The sequence below is a fragment of the Acanthochromis polyacanthus genome, chromosome 22 (genome assembly GCF_021347895.1).
Source record: "Acanthochromis polyacanthus isolate Apoly-LR-REF ecotype Palm Island chromosome 22, KAUST_Apoly_ChrSc, whole genome shotgun sequence".
Classification (NCBI taxonomy): domain Eukaryota; kingdom Metazoa; phylum Chordata; class Actinopteri; family Pomacentridae; genus Acanthochromis; species Acanthochromis polyacanthus.
The window spans coordinates 27453345-27477120 of NC_067134.1; the positions used below are offsets into that span (position 1 = coordinate 27453345).

A 23776-nucleotide genomic window follows, 5' to 3' on the forward strand; every position below is an offset into this window, starting at 1 on the left:
GATTTCAGTGACTAAGAAACCGGTTTGCATCACGTCCGTTTGCTGACGGAGGACATATGTCTGAGCAAAACCAATGTCACAGATTGTCCTCAGGCAGAAAACATGTAATCAGAACATCCACTGACGTCAGAAAAGAATGATTTAACCCCCTCATGTTGGAGGATGTCAGAAGCAGCAGGATGAAGTCAGTTGTTAAGCTACAGACGCCATCTGCTGGTTGAAAGATAGAATACTAAGGTGATGGTAGGTTTTTGTCCACTTGTTTTCTCTGCATCTTGTAAATTTTGATTTATGGGATTTTAGGGATTTACGAAAGGATAAACTTCAGATACACATTGTTCAAAAGTTTGGGGTCACCTAGACAACTTCATGTCTTCCATGAAAACTCCCACTTTTATCCATGTGCTAACATAACTGCACAAGGGTTTTCTAATCATCAATGAGCCTTTCAACACCATTAGCTAACACAATGCAGCATTAGAACACGTACTCCTATGTAGACACTCCATTAAAAATCAGCCGTTTCTAGCTAGAATAGTCGTTTACCAAAATAACAATGTCTAGACTGTATGTCTGATTAATTTAATGCTATCTTCATTTAAAAAATGATTTTCTTTCAAAAATAAGGACATTTCTAAGTGACCCCAAGCTTTTGAACAGTACTATATGTCATCACAAACAATTTAATGACCACCTTTAAACTGGTATTCGTGTTAAAATGACCTTTATTCACACTTTCATGGAAATGTACACTTAAAAAAACAACACAAAGTACATCTGGCCCCCAGTTCTTGGCAGTATTGAGAGACAAATTTTTCTTACCGGCAAACTGAAAAGGTTTATCATGTTGATGTGCTCATTGCTGTAAAATGAAATCTTCATGAATGGTCATATTCATGGCAGAGATACTGTGTCAACATGATGGCTTGAAAAAAAATAGAGATAAGGTGATGTAAAATTAAGTTTTTAATACAGTGTTGACATACTTCACAGTACAATTTACAAGTTAGCAGCAAGAAAGTTGCTAGCAGCTCTGTGACCATTGGTTGAGGCTAATGCTAACACCAGCATGCTAACATGTTAATATGTTTACTGTCTTAATGTGACATGCTAATATTTGCTAATTAGCATGAACACAAAGTGTAGCTACTGGGAATTACATTAGTTCTGAAAGAAAGGGAAATTTTCACACATTAGCAGTGGTTTGTTTCCACTTAATGTCCATTGTTCACTTTTTACTTCTGTTTTTGCTGGGAAATACCTGACTCTGTAGCCGCTAAATGCTTCCACAAGCTAGTTTGTCACTTTTTTTTTTCACTAGTTGTCCTTTGCCGTTCAGTACTGGGCCGTAGCAGACTGTGGGGTGATTGAAGCTTTTTCACTAAAAGCTTCAGCCTGCTGTAACTCGAGACTGGATGTAAAAGATGGACGTAGCCAAGTATTGGTTTGCTTTGGTCCAGTTTGTTTCGAAACTGTGAGTCAGCGATGGATGTAACTGAGAATTTGAGGACACTACGCACAGTGAAACGGTAACAAATAGTCAAGGAGGCTTTATGTCTATTTAAATGAGATCATAATTTACTGAACGAACATCATGCTGCACTGACTTGAAGCTAGCAATTAACACCTTGAAATCATGAGGAAAATGGTTGCTGAGGTAATGACTAAAGTGTGAAGTCGGGTCATTTTCTCATAGTCTTCGATACAATTACATTATTTTATCAGCTTAAGGAGTCGCCCCCTGCTGGCAGATTTAAATTTCACTTTTCCAACCTGAAGGATATGTCAGTCTTTTATATGTAGTCTGTTGCTGCAGTTGACACCACGAGAGCTGTGAGAATCAATCAAAATAGCAAATTTGAGAGCTTTAAAAAACAAATATTTGTGGGTTCTTCTAAAAAAATAGCTATTATGGCTGTTCCAAATTGAAAGCAATTCATCCAGGAGTGATTCAATAAATATATTCGACTCAAGAGTTAACATGTCGTTAAAATTTAGCACAAAAAGGACCCTTTCTGTGAAGTATAATGGCGTGTGTTGGTAGCAATTCATACCAATGTAAATGTCATTTATCATTTTACAGACTGTGCAAGCTGTGAAACATCTCCGGTAAACTGAACACATGCGGTACAGACAGGTATTTAGGAATAATTAGCAGCAGAATGAGACAGCAGCACAACAGAAAGTAGTAAAACAACACAAGCACCTCGAAATCTGGCTTTGATCTGTCATAGGCACCAACCCATAAACATGCGTTCATGATCAAGGACTTTATAACAGCATAAATTATACACCATTTAGTTACAGCTAACGTACAGAAACACTGTTTTATTGAGTGTCAACAATGAACTTGACATTTATTGTCTCTTGACAGATTTCAACACCTGTTCGACCCTTTCTCTCTTTGGAAGTGCACTTATCAAGAACAAAGCATACTCGTATGGTTGAAGGTCACATTTCTTGACTAAAGATTTCCAAATGGCAGCCGATTCCCCTCCAAATCACTTCACTAGTCAGACACTCTCCGCTGACGTCATCTGATCTCCGTTAGTCTGCAGTCCCGGTTGCTCCTGTACAGTTTTCTCCGCCGTCTCCCTCTCAGCCGAAGCCTCAGTCTGTGAGTCATGATGGTCTGGATTGTTCTGGAGGTCCGTCGAGCGAGGCTGTTCGTCGGACCCGCCAGCAGGGGCAGTGTTAGTCTCACGAGTGTCTACATGTGAGGAAGTTTGGAGTGCCGGGGACTCTGAGAAACAGCAGCGAGCGCTCTGCTGCTCTGTTTGGCAGTTGAGTTCTGTGTTTATTTCAGAGCCTAATGCCGACTCCACTGTGGGGAGCGTGGGAGTGACGCTGACATTTTCGGTGAGGAAGGCCGGAGTGTCACTGACAGAGCCGTCTCTCTGGTAGTGCTGCATGGGGGGAGTGTTGCTGAAGGGGCCGCCGAGGCTCATGAGTGTGCTGCTAGAGTAACTCAGCACAGAAGGAAGCGGGACAGAGTAGGGCGGAGGGCTTGTTCCGTGTAGCGAACAGTCCCAGTCGTCCTCCTCGTCCTCATCGTCCTCCTCCTCCTCATCGTCTTCTTCGTCCTCCTCGTCCTCCTCTCCCTCCTCGGGGTCGATAGTTTCCAGGCTGTGTGTGCTGCAGTCTGACAGCCCGCTGCAAACACTGCTGCCGTCCTCATCATAAGCTTCGTCGTCCTCTTCCTCGTCGTCCTCTTCTTCCTCCTCTTCCTCTTCCTCCTCCTCCTCCTCTTCTTCTTCTTCCTCTTCCTCCTCTTCATCCAGATGTGACTCGGTGTCACCTGTGTTCTGGAGGTGCATGATGGGAATGTGCGGCGTGCCGCTCATCAGTGGGAACTGCAGGTTCGGCTGCTGCTGTTGCTGCTGCTGGACCAAGGTGGAGTCGCCATGGTAACCGTTGCCATTGGTTACAAGCTGCTGCTCCGGCTGCTGATGCTGGTACTGCTCCTCGCGGCTCTTCTCCAGCTCCAGCTTCATGATGGTGTGCAGGAAGTGGGTGCGCACCCGGACCGGGTTGAACTCCAGGCGTCCGGTGGTGTTGCTGCAGCCCTCCTTGGTGCAGCCACAGGGGAAAGACATGCGGTCCACCTGAGGACAAAAACATAATTACATACACCAGTGTGGAGCAGCAGCAGGAGAAAAAGCGCGCTGCCTGTCAGAGCTGGTCATGCGTGAAGAAATACTGCAGAATCTTCTGTGGGTGTTATTAATATTATTACACACCTGAATGCAGCAGAACTTTGTGTTGCCAAAACCCTGAACATCTTAATGATTGAAGGATTACACGCTATGCTATGTTTAGACAAAAAAAAATACAACCATCATTGTGTTCCAGACCTTCAGGGTAAATTCAATAATGTATAAAGCAGTGGTGCTGGTCGGCTTGGGCGTCTGCAGCCCCGAATGTCTTATAAATAGCCCCAGACCCACTCATCTGTAATTCCATCATGCATTAAACCAATTTGAGAAAAGATATCATCGATGAAAAAACAAAGAAGACAAGTTTTCCGTCCTCTGTGTGTCATTCAAGCAGCAGATCTACATCACAGTACTGAACACTTGTGTGTTGTGTGTGTGTGTGTGTGTGTGTGTGTGTGTGTGTGTGTGTGTGTGAGAAAGTACAGCAGTCATTGATGACATCCAGCTGTAGCGAGATGAAGGAAGGATGAATAGAAGCTATGTCCTGATTATCATAGTTTATGTGTTGTGGGGCTTAATGAGTGAACTTGTTCCTCTCAGCAGCACCTGCATCTCTTACAGATTATTAGTATTTGACCCTTAAAATAGACAAATCTCTCTGCAGCTGTTACCTGAGGCTGGTAAACCTGGTTCAGCTCAGTAGTTTGCAAACATTTTAGTTACAAGGCACACCTTTTTTTTATACAAATACAACTGTAAAGTATAATGAAAAAGGCTAATACAGTTGGACAATTTCTGGTCTAGAAAATCTACATACTCTATTGTTTTACTGTGCATTAGGAGCAAAGCATAGAAGATGTCTTATGTTAATTTAAATGTAAAATACCTTGAAAATGGTGTAGTTATTTTTTTTCAAGACAAAAACGAGACCGCAGGTGCAATGCAGCGAGGCCCAGAGGAAAGCCCCTACAGCCACGACACCCTTTGCTCTGCTGTGTCAGTAAAACTTTTAATATTTCTGAATTTAATATAAACGTATAATAATATTTAATATATAACATGTTGTGCTACTGACTGGAGCATGTCATAGCCCCGTATCCGACTACAACAGGGTGAGTTTTTCTCTTTTCAGCATGCCCACATTAGCTTGCTCAGTTAGTGTTAACGTTAGCGAGCTAAGTTAGCGAGCTAAGTTAGCGAGCTAAGCTAACGTTTACGCCGACACTGCTAACTTTGCCTGCTTAGTTAGCAAGTTAAGTTAACAAGCTAAGTAGCGAGCTACGTTAGCTAGCTAAACTAACGTTAACACTGCAAACTTAGCTCGCTAATTTAGCCCACTTAGCAAACTAAGTTACCTTGCTAACACTGTCAACGTTAGCTTATCTGGCTAACTTAGCTTGTTAACTTAATTTGCTAACTAAGCAGGCTTCAATAAATGTAAATAAATTAAACACAAAAATAAAAACATAATAATAATAATGATAATTAGCAGCCGAACCTGTAGCTTAAATAAATGCCATACAGGTACTGTTCACATAATAGCTTCAGTGCAATTGATCTCTGCCATTTGTTGTCATATTCTTCTCACTGTCTTTTTTTTAATCTATTGTGTTATTTGTACTTGGCACCACAAGATTTGTCTTTTAATTTATTTGTACCTGTGTGTATAATGACAATAAAAGCATTCTATTAAGTTGGCAGTGTTAACCTTAACTGAGGTTACACTGTTTTGATTCCAATGAATACATTTATAAAATTGCAAAAAGCCATTTTTAAAGACATCTGTAATAGTTTTGAGGAGGCTTTGACAATAAAACTGAACAAAGGATTGTCAAATGTTAAGAACAAATACATATATTGTCTAATGATGGAAGTGAATGGTTCACAGTTTGATGTAGTTCTTCCATTTGGTAATCACAGTGCAGATGATTAATAATATGCATCCAGACCCCTGGGGTATAGACACTAATTTGTTGGCTAAATTAAATTTTGATTTCAGTTTCTACTGCACAGACAGACATTAACAACACTTTAGTATTATAGATGGGCCTCACCACTGTTCCATTTACCTGGCACTTAATGCCGGCCAGGCTGCAAGCACAAGTCTCCGGGTCACAGATCCCCCGGCAGCGACACCCGCACTCCTCTCGGGATATACGGAGGGTGCGGAGCTCGTGTTTCTCCTCCACGTCGATGCGACGGACCCCCGAGGCACGCAGAAGGGCCCTGCGCCTCCTGGTAGTCAGAGGCTGGAGGAAGAAGTAATCGTCCACCTCTGTGTTGTCCACGTCCAGGTCGTCTTCTGAGATGTCGTCCAGCGTCAGAGTGTCTGCCTCCAAGGATGACACGGTGCCGTTCTTCGTCAGCTGGAGGAAAGGAAGTCACATTAAGAGTGGATAATGCGTCTACACCCCCACAAAATGGAAACCCTCAAAATAAACTGTAAGGTTTTCTACACAGCAGGGAAACGCGTCGTTCTACTGACTTTGAGTTTGATGGCGTTGAGTTTCTCCTCTTTCAGATGATCCCTCAGCATGTTCCGGTGGCTCCTTTTCTGCTCCATGGCGAACTCCCTCAGAGTGAAGCGCTTCACCCCGCTGTGGCGAGGCGACATCCCCAGGGTGCTGCCGCCCTGCGTGGGCACGCTGGTGAAGCCCTGCCGCCGGTTGAAATAGTAGACTGTCACGCTCTCGAAGTGCACGTTGCGGCCTCGCAGTCGCTTTGACTGCTGCTGCAGAGATGCTGAGACAAGAGATAAGGTAAGGTGCCTTTATTATCAATGGAAATACAACAGAATTCTGCTTTCACTCTCTTACAGTAGCTGCACAATATAGGATAAATAAAATCAAATCATATGTAAATATGTACACAAGCAGCTGAAAGCATGTAGGGAACAGTAAGGTGCATTTATAAAGCATCCACTGAGCAATTATTTCACATGTTTTTAAGTGATAAGTGTGAAGAAGCTGTTCCTCACTCTGTTTTGTTTAAAATATTATTGTTCAACAAGTCCTAAATAGCTGCTAAATTCTACTTATAGCATGAAACTTTTGCTAAGACTTAGCTAAATGATAATTGTGGCAGCAAAAACCGACCAAGTAATTTCTATTTTGCAGCACTACCTATCTATAGTTTGCCATGAATGGAGGTTTTCTTTGACTAGATGTCCTCCAGCAGGAAATTTTCAGGTCAGACACTCACATTACTGCTATTTGGGGAATTTTATGCTCCGTTTTGTGCCGTTTTTGCAAAAATGAATTTATGAAAATGTCTTTATTTTATGTAATAGAAGACAAAAAAAATTAAAAAATGGTGACAATTTAAAACATAATGCTGGAGTAGCGCTTTCTTTACATGTGGTGTTTCTAAGCTACTAGCGTGAATAAAATGAAGAAAACAAATTACATATATAGAAAAATGATTCTTACAGTTAGAGATATCACAGACATTCAGTTACTTATACTGGTGTCTTAAAGGCATTAGAGGAGATTTAATTTCCTACGACTTTGAACGCATCATGCGCACATACAACCTCTCCCTCACCCCCCTCTAACCTCCCCCCTCTTAACATTTACGAAGAAACGCCCCCCCTCCAGAAACTTGCGTAGGACTCGTGAAGCTTTCTTTTACGGCTGGGTCCCCCTGTATCTTTATCTGCCATTATGTAAAAAAAGATGAGCAAAACAAGTCTCCAGCTAACTACGAAGCTATACCAAAGCAACACATACAGAAAACACGTAAGTCCAAGGCGTACGTAATCTACGTAACTAGGCCTGAGCCGGAAGATTTTTGATTGACAGGAAAGGGAGCAAACCAAACGCCTCGGTCCGAGCGCATTGATTGGCTGATGTTTTTCAGGTCCTGCCATGTCCACAGTTATTTTTTTTATTTTTTTTTATTCTTTTAGAGACCATACATACAAGTCCACTAAAGGTCAGTATATTCATTTTATGTGAATCAGACAAATTAAACAAAAAAAACCATCCTCCATAATGCCTTTAAGAGGATGTACAGCAGTGTGTCATCAACATATTGCTGGACTTTTCTATTTTACATGATAGGGACGAGATCACAGCTTAATTTATCTACAAAAACGATCCCAAAACAGACCTTTGAGGGCACCACAGGTGAGCAGTAGCAAGAAGCCTGCTAATAACTGTCGGTAAAGTACCAACACGGCTCGCTTTAATGCCAACTTGGTGTTCTTTTCATGCTTAAAATCTCACAAAACTATGTCAAAGGCACAATAATTATCATTAAAATGCAAATGTCAGTTTTTAGACTATGCAAATGCAAGATTTAAATCCTTGTAGACAACTTTTAGAGGCTCTTCCTCTTTATATTTTTTCTACAGTGTGGTAGTGAGGTCTTACAGTCCAGCAGTCCGGAGGGCACAGAATGGTTGAGACTGTCGCTGCTGTTGCCGCTGTCGCTGCAGGAAACCTCGTCATCGTCAGACCCCTGCAGGGACAGATAGGGAGAAGGGCCCTCCTCGAGCTTCCTCTTCAGGATCCCACTCATCTTGTGGCTCCTCAGACTGGTCACACCTGAGCAAAGCAGACAGGTAAAGTTTCAGTCCTTCCTAGTGATAGCATAACAGTAACACATTCAGGCTAATCTTCCAGGCCTTTGAGACGAAGGAAGCACACGTGTGACTGGTTTTCCACTTTTAACAAAGTTCGTTCATCTTGCTGTCCTCCTGAATATTTCTGAATCCATTAAGGTCTTTGGTCAGAGGAGGAATGACACATCTTATTTATTCACCTGAAGCTTCCTGGCAAAAATACTCACCTCTAGATGGAATAAACCCCCCAGCTAAGCGCCAAACAAACAGTTAGTCACTAGCAAGCAAGCTAGAAGAGCATTTAGCAGGTAGAGAAACTGATATTTTTTTCAGAGCTTAAAAGCTTGGTGAGTTGTACATCTATCTATCTATCTATCTATCTATCTATCTATCTATCTATCTATCTATCTATCTATCTATCTATCTATCTATCTATCCATCTTAAAAATTGTGCATATTTGTCTCAAACTTTTTTCATCCGTTGCGCTATAAACCAACCATGGCAAACTTTTCTAATGAGTTTAAAAACAAAGCCAAAAGGACATGAACTCAGCAGTGTAGCGTTTGAAAGCTGTTTTTGTTCTCCTGTTAAACTGAGCTGAGTAAATAGTTTATAAATAGTATTTTTTTTTCCTGAAAGCTGGTTTAATTTTGGATGTTTCAGTCTCACACCGGCTCCCACCGTTTGTGTTGTCAGGTGACCTTGCCAAATCTTGTGTTGCCTCAAAAACAGGCAACAACTCGTGTCAAACGATGTGCTGAACTCATTAAGATTTTGATTAGCTGATATTCTCTTTTCCTATTGGTTGCTTTTGTGGAAAATTGAAAGTACGCTAACACTTGTGATAAGAGGTGATTTGTGCACACGGTGACTTCTCCCCCCCCCCACACACACCTCAGAACAACAGCTGATGATAAGGAACGTGTCTTCAGCCAGCCGTCTGCACTTTGCTGATAGTTAAATGTAAAATCTGTGGGAACTGTTGAGCTGACTGCTTTGACTGGTGGAGGATTACATCATTTGCAGCAGAGCTGAATCCTGGGCCAAGCTTTTCCTCTCTCACAGTCTTTGTCTCCCTTCTCTTACAACCTACCGCTCTACAGTTTTCTTCTCCACCATCTCTTGTGCACTCTTATCCGCATTTCTTAGCTTCTTTAAAGTATTTTGCAGCTGCCCCCGGTATTCAAACCTGCAGAAAACCAGTATCACCGGTGAGATGTGTGGTGGTGGAGACACTGTGCTCGATGCTACAGAAGGTGTTGCAGTTATCCTTCATCCAGGAGGATTTCCCGTGCCGCTCACCTACACATCCGCGGTTGGGCTCCAATGACCGGCACCGTATAGAGCGGCCAATCTCAACACACATGCACACGCAAGCCCGCTCACGTGTCCGCATGCACACGCAACCTCCCACTCCCCGTGCATGTCCACATCCCAAAAAAACCCGACGTGGGAATTCTTATTGACAGATGTGAACCGGCATCGTCCGGTGACGTGATCGAAGCTCGCCGCTCGTTTGAAGGGCTTTCCGTGGGTCCGTCTAACCGTACTGACCTGTTTCCTCGCCTTCGGTTTCCAGGAAGTCCTCCTCGACTCTCTCCTCTGCATCACACGGTGTTCACCAGCAGCAGCGGCAGCAGCAGCAGCCAAACATCCCCATGTGTCGTGATGATGCAGTGAGCGCTGCCATGATGCCTCACTCTCTCTCTCTCTTCTGTTTCCAGCAGCCTCTGGCACTATCGTCCAGCACCGAGCACCTCTGCCTCTGTCTTATGCCTTCTCCCTATGCTCATACTGTCAGCTCTCTCACCGTCTGATTCTCCCCTTCTCTGCACCCCCCTTCCTCTCTGCCTCTCCCTCTCTCTCCTCACAAAGACTTGTTAGCTCGGTGCTGCTGCCGGCTGGAAGCGCTGGAGCCTGACTGGGGTGAAGCAAGCCCTACGAGATCACAGAGGGGGGGGGGGGGGGGGGGGGGTGTAGTAGATGTGGTGGTGGATGTGATGCGGTGGGGGTGGAAAGTGTACATTCTGCTCTGTGTGAATTATCCATTTTTCACGGTCTTCAGGAGGGTGATTGACGCAAATGAAACCTGCAAAATCCCAGTTTCTCACCGTTTTCGTCATCAGGTTTTCCACCTGCCTGAAGTATTTACTTTTAGTGGGGCATTGAGAATGTAAACGTAATTGCCTTTTTTTGCTCATTTTAATTCTAAATTGATAGCAGAGACACACAGATGGGAGGAAATAGAGCCAGTGACTGAGAAAACCCGATCGTTTTCACTGCTCCTTTGTGCAAAAAAAAAAAAATGTTCAGAATGTAGGAAGGCTCTCTGGCAGGCATCCAGGCAAGAAAAAATGACCACTGTCACTACAGACTCAGTTTAGAAAAGACTGAACAATCTGAAAAAAGGCAGATACTGCTCTATTTATATCTGTTTAAGCAGTTTTAGGCTGGATAGAAATACTTTTAAACTAACCCCCTTATTTTTTAGCATAAATTTCCATAAATCTACTCATTAATAATGATAAAATTCTGCTATTTTAAGTGTATTAAATTGGATATCAGCCAAATTTAACAAGAATTCAACAACTTGAAGCAGATGCTACTGCTTTTCTGCTGAGCTACTGTGAGCTAATGTTAGCAGCTAGCTAAAGTTAGCCAGAGTTCAACCACGTTTTTTTCACAAACGAATCAACAACTTAATACTTTAAATCTCTGCTATGTAGAATCTCACACATATAGTTAATGTAATGTCAGTTTAAATGGAAATGTTTAATCACTGACACCAGACAAGAATTCCTCATTCAACAACTTGAAGCGGATGCTACTGCTTTTCTGCTGAGCTAATGCTAGCTGCTAGCTAAAGTTAGCCAGAATTCAGCCGATTCATGAACGAATCAGCAACTTAATACTTTAAATCTGCTATGTAGAATATCAGACATATAGTTAATATAATGTCAGTTTAAATGGAAATGTTTAATCACTGACACCAGACAAGAATTCCTCATTCAACAACTTGAAGCGGATGCTACTGCTTTTCTGCTCGGCTACTGTGAGCTAATGTTAGCTGCTAGCTAAAGTCAGCCTGAGTTCAGCCGCGTTATTTTCATGAATGAATCAGCAACTTAATACTTTAAATCTCTGCTATGTAGAATCTCACACATACAGTTAATATAATGTCAGTTTAAATGGAAATGTTTAATCACTGACACCAGACAAGAATTCCTCATTCAGCAACTTGAAGCGGATGCTACTGCTTTTCTGCTGAGCTAATGTTAGCTGCTAGCTAAAGTTAGCCAGAATTCGGCTGATTCATGAACGAATCAGCAACTTAATACTTTAAATCTCTGCTATGTAGAATGTCAGACATATAGTTAATATAATGTCAGTTTAAATGGAAATGTTTAATCACTGATACCAGAAAAAATTCCTCATTCAACAACTTGAAGCGGATGCTACTGCTTTTCTGCTCGGCTACTGTGAGCTAATGTTAGCTGCTACCTAAAGTTAGCCAGAGTTCAGCCGTGTTTTTTCATGAACAAATCAGCAACTTAATACTTTTATTCGCTGCTATGTATAATAGCAAATATATAGCTGATAATGTGTCAGTTTTAATAGAAAGTTTTAATCAGTGATAGCGATTAGGGAACAATTTGGCAAGTAAATTGAGCTTAGCTTTAGCAAATAATTGCTAAGGCTACATCAGGTACTGGGTCGATATAGTTGCAGCCAGGGAAGCTTGATAGTTATCTCTGCTTTATATTTACAGTAAAATCTAATTAAAGCGCTCAGAAATCTGTAAAAAGCAAAAATATTAACAAACTACACAAACAAACAAAAATGACCAACAATTGAAAATACTAAACACTCCTCCCCTTCTATTCCATAAATATTCCCATTTTGTATTTCTTGTATATTATAGTTTGAGCTATTTGTAGTTTTTGCATTATTTGTATTCGTCTTTTGTATTTTAGATTTCTGCCTATTTTAACATTCATAAAACCCGGTGGACAGTCCCTACATGTCACTGCCATACTGTATGTACATGTGACGAATAGAAAAAAATCTAATCCAGACTAGTGCATGCTTCAGAATTAGTCATAGTGAAAAGTCATTGGAGGCCATTCTAACACCACATCCTCCAGTACTGTAGACTTTTTTTGCTACTTCGTCTTAGTGGTGAAAAGCCCTGTAATTGCCTAAAATCTCCAGGCTCAATTTTCTAAAGCCTGTAAACAGAGTCAAGAGGGAATTCAGTAATTAAGTAATATAGATCCCTCTCAGACGACTGGAATTACATTTTGCTGGAAGGTTGGTATGGGATTTTCACCCTGTGGTGCCAAAAACATGCAGTAAGTCTGCAGTAACTGTGCTTTGCAGGTCATCACAGCAGAATAGTGAAAGACGCAGGTGCTGAATGCAACACAGACACTTTTTACTAAAGGAGATAAAAACACTTCCACAGTGTCATGGGAACCCAGGATTAAAACTGCCAACCTTCCAGCCTCAGTCCACCCTTTTTTATTAATATGAATCTGAATTCTAATGGTACAAGGAGGAGAAATTGGTTTATTTTTTTATTAAATTCATGTTTATATCGGAGAAGACTTGAAATTCATAATTGAGTTGATAAACTCAATGGAAACATGTTAACTGATGTGTAAAGTAAGATCATTTTCTCATAGACTAAAACACACAGACTGTATATAAAGATGGACGTAGCATCTGGCTCCAAAAATGAAGCCCACCCGGAAGTGTCAAAAACTTGCAATATCACGCCGTCCGCTAGGGTTGGCTCCAAAAAGCTTTTTCTCCATAGACCCCAATTCATTTTTGGAAAAAATAAAATTTGATAGACTGATGTTCTACAGATCAGGATTTTTTCCCCGTTAGTTTTCATGGTCAAAATGAGAGATCAGGTGGCCGATCTTAAAATAAATCAATACTGAATTTTAAATAAATCGTTAAAGTTGGCGGAGCCAGGGGGCGTGGCTATACTTGATAGACAGTCTTGTCTGGAATGATTGACAGCGGTAAAATGTGGGCGGGATAAGAGAGTCTTCAGCTCTCAGTCTGGCCCGCCCATAGACTGGTCCTGCCCCTAGTTGCTCTCCGGTCCAGCCTGTTTGATGACGCTTTTTACGTCACTGGCTCCAAAAAATCCAAAATGGCGACCAGGAAGTAGCAAAGTCCGGGCTTCATTTTCAACGGGTGACGTCACGGTTAGTTCACGCCTGCTAAAGCACTGTCTGACTTCATTCTACAGCTGGGCAGACTTTACTTTTCAGCCATAAAGTCCACATCCACCTCTTACTACTATTCGCACGGAATTACTCTAACTAAAACCCCAACTAAAATACCCCCAGTCACTGAGATGCAGATTTACACGGGACTAGTATTATCGCATGACGTCGGTGTTTGGCGAAATATGTTAGGGCATTTACGGTGATTTTTTACTTTACAAATTACAGACATGGAGCATTCACATGGGATAAAAATCACAGACATCTTCCAGAATTATTCCAAATCACCACTGGTCCTGAGGTGATACTAATTCCGTGTGAATCGTACAGTTTATATGTAAATATAAAGTATATACCTAATTTTTTCAAGGTGACTTTGATGAGGAGTTTGTCCTCTACTGAGTCATCTTGACAGTTTGTCCTGCTGAGTGATGGACGCTTCACAAAGGACTCCTTTATTTAACTTTGTCTGTCGTACAGTGAGTTCTGTGATGGTTTGCACAAACAGGTTGTGGTGCAAATTCATATTTTGAACGAACTGTGGAAAGTTTGGTTGTTAGCAATCTTGCTAACTTGCTAGCTTGAAAAGCATGTTAGTGATTATGGATCAAACTGTGGTTGTTCACAGTGTAGCCTTGTGGAGGAATTTAGCTCCAAATCTGATTATTTCCCAAACAAAGGACAAAAGGGGGAAAAATTCATGATTTAGTATCGTTATTTAAGAACCAAATTCAGTTTCCTAATCAATGTCGTATGGTACAAAGATGGTTTTACCTCGTACACGGTGCATTGGAAGGAAGCAACAAAAGAAAAAGTGATAAACCAACCAACCCCCACCCACAGGTCCATAAACATAGTTGCTATAGCAATGGTAGACCCTGAGTGTCTCCACATTACAGTAGTACAGGTTTAGAAGTAAAGCTACCAAAAAGCCTTAACCTTGAGTTTGCATGTTCTGAACACACAGATGGAGCGCGTGTCGTCGTGATTCACCGCTTTCAGGTTTTCTTTTCTGAATGCAGCACATAGAAAAAGGGAAACAATGCGAAACACAGATAGAGAAATCCACTGACCGAATCGGTTTTACAGTTTCACGACATTCTCAGAAATACTCACTGGTATGGAATCATTTATGTCGACTTTGATTGAGTGTGTTTGTGGTAGACGATTAACAATTAATAAATGCAATGATCTGTCAGGTGGAAGATAATTACACCGCACTGAGATTTGCAATGGCTGACTGTGTTTCTGTCCTGTGGGGAGCTCTGTTCGTTTTTTTTAAAGCATGGAAGCTTGTGTTGTGTCAGGTTTGTAAAGTGAAACGTCCTCGTCAATAACGGCAACACACACATCGTAACACGTGTCAGAATGAATATGTGTTTTAGAAGTTAAACTGAACATTTAAATGCTGAAATTAAAACTTCAAAATGATAAGAACGAAACAATGGTGTTATTGTATGTAGTTAGTTATTGCTGTCAGAAACTAATACGTGACCTCCACTGGCGCTTCCACAAGGACTTTTTTTTTTTGGTTTTGTGCTTTGAATCGTCTTGTTTTCTCCTGGAAAGGATGGAGTGGCAATGTGCTGGAGAGACGGAGTGATCCTTCCAATCAGCTTCCATGGCAACGGGCCACAAGAGGGAGGGGGGAGGGAGGGAGTGAGTTTGGAGGAGGAGGAGGAGGAGGAGGGGGAAGAGGCAGCTAGAGGGGTTGTGGGAAGGTGGGGGCTGGGATGAGGCTGGAAGAGGTCTGGTTTTTCAGTGAGAGGAAGAGCTCAGCGCTCGGAAATCTGAACAATGACGAAAATGTGGCGTTAAAATAACTGTGCAGCAGACTTCAGCATGTTTTCTTCTCTGTATTACAGTTATTACATCAGATGTCTTCACTCTGAAGCTGAAAAAATGCAACACAGTAACTCCAAATATGCAGTCTGCCCTGCTGTGGCAGTTAAGGCCAGTGGAAGTAATGTAGTAACAACGATCCAAACATCTGAAGACCTGCTCCAATTGTTGTTATCAGATACACCAAACAAATTAATCACTGTTATTATCTACTATTATTCTCGTGAAGGGACCTGCAGTGTCTCATCTGGAGCTACTGGATGAGTTTATAGTGACCTTGCTGACCATCTGCTGCACAATGTCTAATTTTCTACAATATTGCGAAGCTTTTAAGTGACGTACGACCGGGCAAAGGCAGCTCCCACTGAAATATCAACCATGTTGGCTGCTCAGTGCTGCATTGGAATTAGAAAAACCGCATATGTAACATGTTTAATCAGCTTTTTCATACACAATTTACAACTTACTGCATAGACAAACCTTAACAAAATATACATGTGCAGGTTTAAGTACAATACTGATATTCTTTTTAGGAATCTATTGTGTATAATTTACATCCACTACTATGTAGATGTAAAATAGAATTCATTTACTACTGGGATGCTGTGCTTATTGTTTTGCGAGACGACTGGAATGATTGTGGGAGTTGTCGTCAGTGTAATTTGCCGTGGCGTCAGCGACCAGCAGGGGGCGTTGTTGGTCAGGGATCCTTTCACTGCAAGTTTTTGCCGTGGCTCCGGTCATGAGTCCATCATTAATTCCCAGCTCCTGTCCGGCTCTGCTGCCTGGCCCGGTGTAATTGTTTCCCCAGAGACTCAGACAAATGGCTCAGCTGTCTGGTTCCACCGTGACCCGGAGACCTGTGTGTGTGTGTGTGTGTGTGTACAAAGGGATGGGCTAACAGACTAGCTGAAACCAAAGGGGGGAAATGAATTGTCTACATTACACCATTCCTGTATAATCTTTTTTTATTTTTTGCTGAATTTCCATATTGATCAGAACTGCCCTCTTCAACTGACACAATATTCAGAAAGTTAGAATATAGGGCTTGTATAATACACTAAAGGGTACTAGAGGAGGAAAGAAACCAGATATTCTCATTTAAGGAGCTGCAAATAGAGTTTTAAATTAATTGTATTCTCAAAATGATTAAGCGTTTAATTTAAAGAGTTAATCTAAATGATTAATGCAAATTTACTGACTTCAGGTGCATAATTTTGATTATGTATTAGAGCAAAACTGATTTAATTGTTCATTTTAATCAGTTTTCAGCTTTTAAACTTATTGTACCTGCAGTCTGCTGTTAGTTTTTCTTCTGTTTCCTTCATATTTAATCAAAATAAGACGATCCAGATAAACTTTTTCTGAAACTTTTACTCTTTTATTAACACAAAGACACAGAATTTAGCTTTTTTTTAAATTAAAAATATTCCCAAACTGATTAAACAATTAATTTATAGAGTTAGTAATTTTACTGTGTCTTTGAGATCTGGCCAATTATAAAGGGCATCTTTGCTATTTTCAGATTTAATATATAATAAAGAGAGCTCATTGATAAAATGAAAACACAATATAAAGATTAGCCATCAAGTAATATTCTGGCACTGTCTGTTTCATGAGGGTATAGGTCAATTTGTTGCTTTTTTGAGCAAAAAAAACAGCAAGAAAAGCACTGAATTTTAATTAGTTGCTTCAGTTTCAGGACTCCAGTCTTGCTCATGGTGACTCACTGGGACACTTAAAGTCAACAGAACCATTGATAATATTATTAATAACTGCTGTGCTTCTCTTTAGTAGTTGTTTTAGTCCAGATTCAAATGAGCTACAGCTACACTGAAGCTCCTCAATTACAGCAACTCCATTTACCTGGTGTTTCAGGTATAAATCAGACCCTCAGTAACTGGCTAAATCGACAAATGGAGTTCCTGGATTGAGGAACAGTGGCAAACACTCAAGACAATTAGCTCTTAATTTCCCATTTAATTGTTTTTAGCAACTCCAATGACTTCCATTGCTGCTGCCAGTCAGGAATCCCTTGATGATTCTTCCATGGGATCTATAATGTGAACATAACAGCATGGTTTAACTAAATTTACCCTCATTACACATAATAATCAATGCAATCTAAAAACAATCAAATTGAAGCAGCTAATTGGCTCGCTGCAGGTGATTAAACTCCAGCAGGATTTCTAGATTCTGTTCTGTTGCAGTGTACAGGTACGATATTTTTTCTTCACAAACTTGCTTTCATTGCAATATTTAGACTTTCATTCATATCCTCAACAAAAATGGACACAAATCTATGTTTTTACCAAGTACATGACATCATTTTCAGTGCAGTGAGCCCATGATGTGTTTCCAGGCAGCGAACACCAGAGGGCAGACTTGGCTTTGGTTAAGATTACGGTTTTGTGATGGTTTCAAGGGCCTCTGAAATGCAGCATTAAGGACTTTATGTCAAGGTTAATGTGTCAGCAGCCACATATAATGCACAACTTTATGTTAAATGTGAAAAATGTTAGATTTTACTCCGAAAATAGGACAGGATTCTGCTGGAGACCGCTGGGAGTGTATACACAGCCCCTACAGGTGCCCAGATCTTGCTCAGGAGACCTCATAAAAGCTTGCTATTCATGCTGGGCTTTGTTGTTGCATAAGATTTAATATTCACTCTATAAAACCACAATCTAAATGAGATTTTTTTAATAGCCTGTCAAGCCAGTAGCCCATTGAAAGACCTACTGAAAGATTGAAAGGCGTTCAATAACGAGCATCTTTTACTGTGGCTGGCTGCTCTCTGTAAAGCAGAGCACAGCCAGCTGTGATGAATGCAGAAAAGAGGAGGCAGTCAGTTTTTCCGAGTCAGAAGAGGAGGAGGTGGCTGAGAGCCGGTCAGGGAGCAGATGGCCTCTCCGTCTGTCTGGTCTGTTTAAAGAGCACCGCAGGCGAAGCCCCAAGTCAAACAAGCCAACTACACGTCCTGAGATGATCTCAGAGCTTCCACTCTTACTCACCCTGAAGCCATCAAGATTTAATCCTTTTTCTGGACTTGTTCAAATTCCTGATCATTACGATGTGTAACACAGTTAGAAGACTGATGCTGAAATGAAGATTGGTGACCATTACAGTCCAACTATTAATATAGTTTGGAGCAAAAGATGATTGTTTGATCTGAATGCAAGCAGCTGGACATGTAAATTCATTCTATATTTACACTGTCCATCCAAAAAGCAAAGTCTCGACTGCCTTTAGCTTTGAGAACGGCACTCATTCGCTGTAGCATCGTTTCAATAAGCTTCTGCAATGTCACGGCATTTATATCTGTCCAGAGTTGGACTGATTTTCTACCAAGATCTTTTATTGATGGGAGAATTGGACAAAGCCTTCTCCAGAACATCCCAAAGATTCTAAGTGGGGTTGAGGTCTGGACTCTGTGGAGGACAATCCATCTTATGCTCCCTGATCCACTTATTCTCAATGTGAGCCCCATGAATCCTGGCATCGTCATCTTGGAACATGTCCGTGCCATCAGGGAAGACATTGATGGAAAGACCTAGTCATTCAGTATCTTCAGGTATCAGCTGACCTCATTCTCTGGGAACATAACGTTGCTGAACCTGACCAACCCCAGATCATAACCCTAACCCCCACAGGCTGGTAGACACTAGCTATGATAAGTTCATCACTTCATCTGCCTCTCTTCTTACCCTGATGCCCCCATCACTTTGGAACAGGGTAAATCTAGACTCATCAGACCACATGACCTTCTTCCATTGCTCCAGAGTTCAACCTTTATGCTCTATAGCAAACTGAAGCCTTTTTTCTGATCATCCTCTCTGATCAGTGGTTTTCTTAGAGCTATCGCTGTTTAGTCCCAATCCTTTGAGTTCCCTTCAAGTGGAAATGCTCTTACTTTCTCTATTAAACAGCCGTGAGTTCTACTGTTGGTTTCCTATGATCATCTATGAGTTTTTTCTGGAAGATGATGGTTCTCCACCATCCTTCAGGTTTTAACGATGCGTTGGACGTATCTTAACCTGATTTTAGTCGTTTCATCCCCTTAGTTGTTTTCTTTGGTTGATGCAGACCAATAATTTGACCCTTCTGAGACAGATTAAGATCCTTCCATGACCACAGGACATGTCTTCCAACACAAGAAGCTCCTCACTGCATCAGCTAGGGTTAAAGAAGTCGTTGTCATCACTGCAGTAATCATCATCAATCAATGGAATGATCTTACTGATTTGTTTAGTTAAATCCAAGTGGTGACTTTTGTTTTTGGATAGGCATTATATATTAATGTACAACTACTCACCATACATTTCTACAGCTTTACCTTAAAAGACTGGCTTCCATTATTGTTGTCAGACTGCTAATACTCTACCTTACTATCCTCCGGCTGTATCAGATTGCCTGCTGTGTTCTAATGAAGGTGAGGCAGGAAGTACAAACCTCAGTAACTGGAGTAGTGTTGCTGTCATTTGATCTTTACTGACTGCTACCACCACCGGTGTGCCTAGAAAGTGAGCAGGAAGTATGACAGTCTGTATAGTGGAAAGTAGGAAACATAGAATGCTCTAAGAATTCAGTCTGGGGGGAATGGAAATGTTTTACAGATTGTTTAGCAATTGACTACTAAATGTGGTGAAGTGAGTCTGTGGATGTTGTTCTAAACAATGATTAATCCTCATATTGTGATATTTGATGGGAATATTGATCTTCAGCTATGGACTATTTATCTTTTATAGCAATGGGGTGCCACAGGGATTTATTCTGGGTCCAGTACTATTTACATCTGCAATGAATAATTTTAAACGATCAAATCACGTAATCACTTATGTCAGCAATTGTAGGAAAATGAATTGCTTGTTTTGACAGTTCCAAGTTTAAAAAATGAATTCACTGTCTTATAACCCTGAGAAAACAAGCAAACTAACATTTGAGAATAGAGTGGATTTTTTGCATATTTTCTGAACAAATTATTTGTCAGAAGTGTTCGAGGTCAGTGACTCTCTGCAACACTGCTGCCGGTAAAATTTCATCTCTAGTGTTTGGAACAACGGCAAAATTTTCTCAGCATCTCTCTCAAGGAGAAGAACAAATATGAGTGTTTGTTTTTCACAAGTTTCTGTTTAATAACTAATCAATTAACCAACTGCTCACTTCCATCCAGCCTTCGTTTGTTATAAATTGTGGTTTACATTATTTACATTCATCTCATTCTTGCTGAGTTGCAGAAATCCTTCAAACCGATTCGTTTAATGAAGCGATTTACCAAACAAGCCGAGCATTCTGCAGAGAATTAATGACTGTAACGCCGTCGCTCAGTCAATTTTTATGTGTCTACTTGATTGCGGTGACACTCGGCGCTGTCGGGCTGCCTCATCATTACGTCGTGTTTGTTTATCGCTAATGACGAATTCCACCCTCATCACCGTTCTTGTGTTACATTGAGATAGATTTCCGAATGGGATGTTGCTGTCCCTCAGTAATTAGCTAACCACATGTGCAGTGATATCGGTGCCAGTTTCCAGCAAAAATGCACTTTTAAAGCCGAATTCTTGCATTCCCCCTTGGAAATTTTGTCCTCTTGTTTCTGAAATAATGCTACTTAAGAAAATGTGAGTTACTGGTGAATTCCTGTCACCCTCTGTGGAGGTCAAAACATTAGGAATGCACCAGGTTCCACTGGAAAATCAATAATAAAACTGCTTAAAAACACAGCTGTTGGAGATGAATCTTTCCTTGATGGTGTCACTTTCTAGCCTAGCCATGCTACACCCATGTTTCTGACGGCACAAGGGTCTAGGGAAGCTCGACAGGGAGGGAGGCGGGCTAAAAGGTTGTCTATCAAATCCCTCTGCAGCAATTGGGTAGGTATACAACCAATCAACGCAACGAATAGGCTGACGTAGTTCCTAGAGTGCCGGCGGATTGTGGCTAAGTCCCATTAGCTTCCCAACCAGCGGAGCCAACTGGTATATTAAGGATTTGCCATATCCCGTCGACATAAGTCCAAATACGTCTTTCTTCTCAATGAAACACTTCAGTGCCGTCCTTTGTTTATCTTTCAAGTTGAATTTTAGCTTCAGATCTTTAAGGGCTGTGGCCAAAGCCGAGTCGAAAGATAACTGTTTATTGTTTCCGGTTGTTTCTGTCAGAATCGTCGCGCCTCTGTCGTCACTTAGTTACGCCCGCCTTCTGACTCTACACTTCATGGTGATTGGTCCGGCCAGTTTTAGGAGAATCCAGCCTCGAGCCTTATGGAGGGTAACTAGACCCACCCTGGCAGAGAATTAAATTCGTTGCCGTGGGTTGTCTAGCGTGGCTAGGCTAGTCACTTTCCATATTTGACTGAAAACCTGCCGTCAGTTCAAATATCAGAGTTCAAATGGCCGATAGTAACGCTGTTGGTCAGGACACCATTCTACCAACTTTATGTTTGCTATAAATCCATAGCAGTCATATTCGGAAAGGAGAATAAACTGTAGGAACTATCCAAACCCCTGAAGTTCAGATGTCTGTGGAAGCTGTGGAAAGGCATTCCAGCAAATGAAGGAAATGAGCACAAGTTGAAGTGAAGGAAGTGGGTGTAGAATAAATGACTGCACCAAAAGCAAACTGCAGCTTCTTATATTAAACATCCTAAATGTCTGTGGAGATTTTTCATTTGAGATGATGATATGAAACCTTATAGATCCCTACAGGAAAGTTATGGCAGTGAAGCATCAAACTAACAGGAAAAAACAAGACAAGTAGAATAAAGTAAAAAGAAATAAAACCAGAACAGCATTTGTGATCAGCAAGCGTGTTTTTTTTCATTATTTTGGTAATGATGAAGGAAAAAATGTATAAGTTTTATGCAGCAGGCAAAATATGACAGTTACACGTGTGTTTTACATGGCGAAAGAGTGGAAATGAGCAGAATAGTTGGCTTCAATTTCTTACCTTGGAGTCATTTTTCCAGGAACAGTAAAGCGATGAAGTGTTCAACTCAACTTTATTTATAAAGCGCTTTTAAAATAGCAGCTGCTGAGACAAAGTGCTGTACAATAAGCAATAAATAATAAATTAAAACATTAAAAACAACAAATAAAACATACACATATTAAAACAGCAGCACAATAAAACAAGAGCAGAGTCTCAAGCTGTGTTAAAAGCCAGTGAACAAAAATAGGTGTGAAGTTTTGTTTTAAAAAACAAAAATGAGGGAGCTTCTCTGATGTGCAAAAGGGAGATTATTCCGTGATCTGGGAACAGCAACAGAGAAGGCCTATCTCCTCTGAGCTTCCGCCTTGACCTTGGAACCTCCAGAAGCAGCTGATCAGCTGATCTGAGGGTTCGTGAGGGATCATGAGGAAGGATCAGCTCAGAAAGGTAGGGAGGGGCCAGACCATTTAAAGCTTTAAAAACAAATAAAAGAACCTTAAAATCAACCCTAAAACATTCAGTAAGTTTTGAGGACGTTTCTGGGTCTAGAACTTGCTAAAAACACCTTGAACGACTTACTAACTGCTGTTTTTGTGCTAAGCTGCAAACAGGTTTCACCAAAGCTTATTTAGCTGAACCAAAACAGTCAGCAGAAAGATCTTAAAATGCTCAAAGGAAGCTAAATGTGGTGATTCTTGTTTGATTTGTCAGAGAAGTGCCTTGTTTCGCGTTTAAAACAGTCAGTAGGAGCATTGTATATGAACAAAATAGTGATTTTTGTAGCCAGTTTTCCATTTTGGGCTAAAAAGCAGCATTGCCGTCAGAAATATCAGTCAGGAATTCACTATAATGTCAACAAACCAACAGGAATGAATCACGCGCAGAGAACAGAAATTTTCCTGGCAAGAATCTGCATCAGGATGATTAGATGTTGATGTATCTTCTTGATGTTTCCAGACTTTTTCTTGGAACCAGAAAGACCTTTTGGCTCTGTTAGTACATACCATTATGAGCTATGTTAAGTGGGGCTTTTTCAGAGAGCGAATGGTTTGCCGGAAAAATGTTCCTACTTTGTGCCACTGTAGACACAATTAGAAAGAGAAGTGTTATTCCCATCTTCTTATCTTATCACGGGGATCATGTTTCAGTCTGTTCTCTAAATAAAGCCGTCTGGAGTCCTTGGCTAAGAATCAACATGGGAGTCTGCTGGAACCTGCAGCATCTTTTATTAAATAGAAGCAGACAGCGTTTTTACCCCGGTGGACCTGCACCAGAACGTCTCGCCTGAAGCCCCACTAGGGCTGAAATACTGTCTTGTTGTGTTAAAGAAAAGCAGCTGTGGAGCTTAGTTATAGGGGGCATTATGTTTGCTCTCACACAGAATCCTGCTCAGGCCGTTGCTTTAAGCCAGGGGTGTCAAACATGCGGCCCGTGGGCCAAAGCCGCCCCGCCAGAGGGTCCAATCCGGTCCGTGAGGCGAGTTTGTAACTGTAAATTAGTAAAACTATAAATTTAAAGTAATTTCTAGACCGTGACCAGT

The 23776-nt window shown here is 41.2% G+C and overlaps 1 protein-coding gene and 1 long non-coding RNA gene across 3 annotated transcripts in view; both read right to left on the bottom strand.

Annotated features, from left to right (window-relative positions):
* LOC127532183 (uncharacterized) overlaps nucleotides 1-23776 on the bottom strand; it is an 809822-nt gene that overhangs the window by 495231 nt on the left and 290815 nt on the right. The gene's annotated exons all lie outside the window — the stretch shown is intronic.
* Nucleotides 708-10166, bottom strand: LOC110964221 (cysteine/serine-rich nuclear protein 3-like). Of its 2 annotated transcripts, none has more exons than XM_022212881.2 (5): nucleotides 9776-10166; nucleotides 8030-8203; nucleotides 6142-6398; nucleotides 5726-6022; nucleotides 708-3605 (listed from the first exon to the last, which is right to left on the bottom strand). In XM_022212881.2, the coding sequence occupies exons 2-5, from the start codon at nucleotides 8175-8177 to the stop codon at nucleotides 2514-2516; spliced, it is 1794 nt and encodes a 597-aa protein (XP_022068573.2). In that variant the 5' UTR covers nucleotides 8178-8203; nucleotides 9776-10166; the 3' UTR covers nucleotides 708-2513. The 2 variants fall into 2 exon arrangements, with proteins under 2 accessions (XP_022068573.2, XP_022068572.2); XM_022212880.2 differs by having other exon boundaries at nucleotides 5711-6022.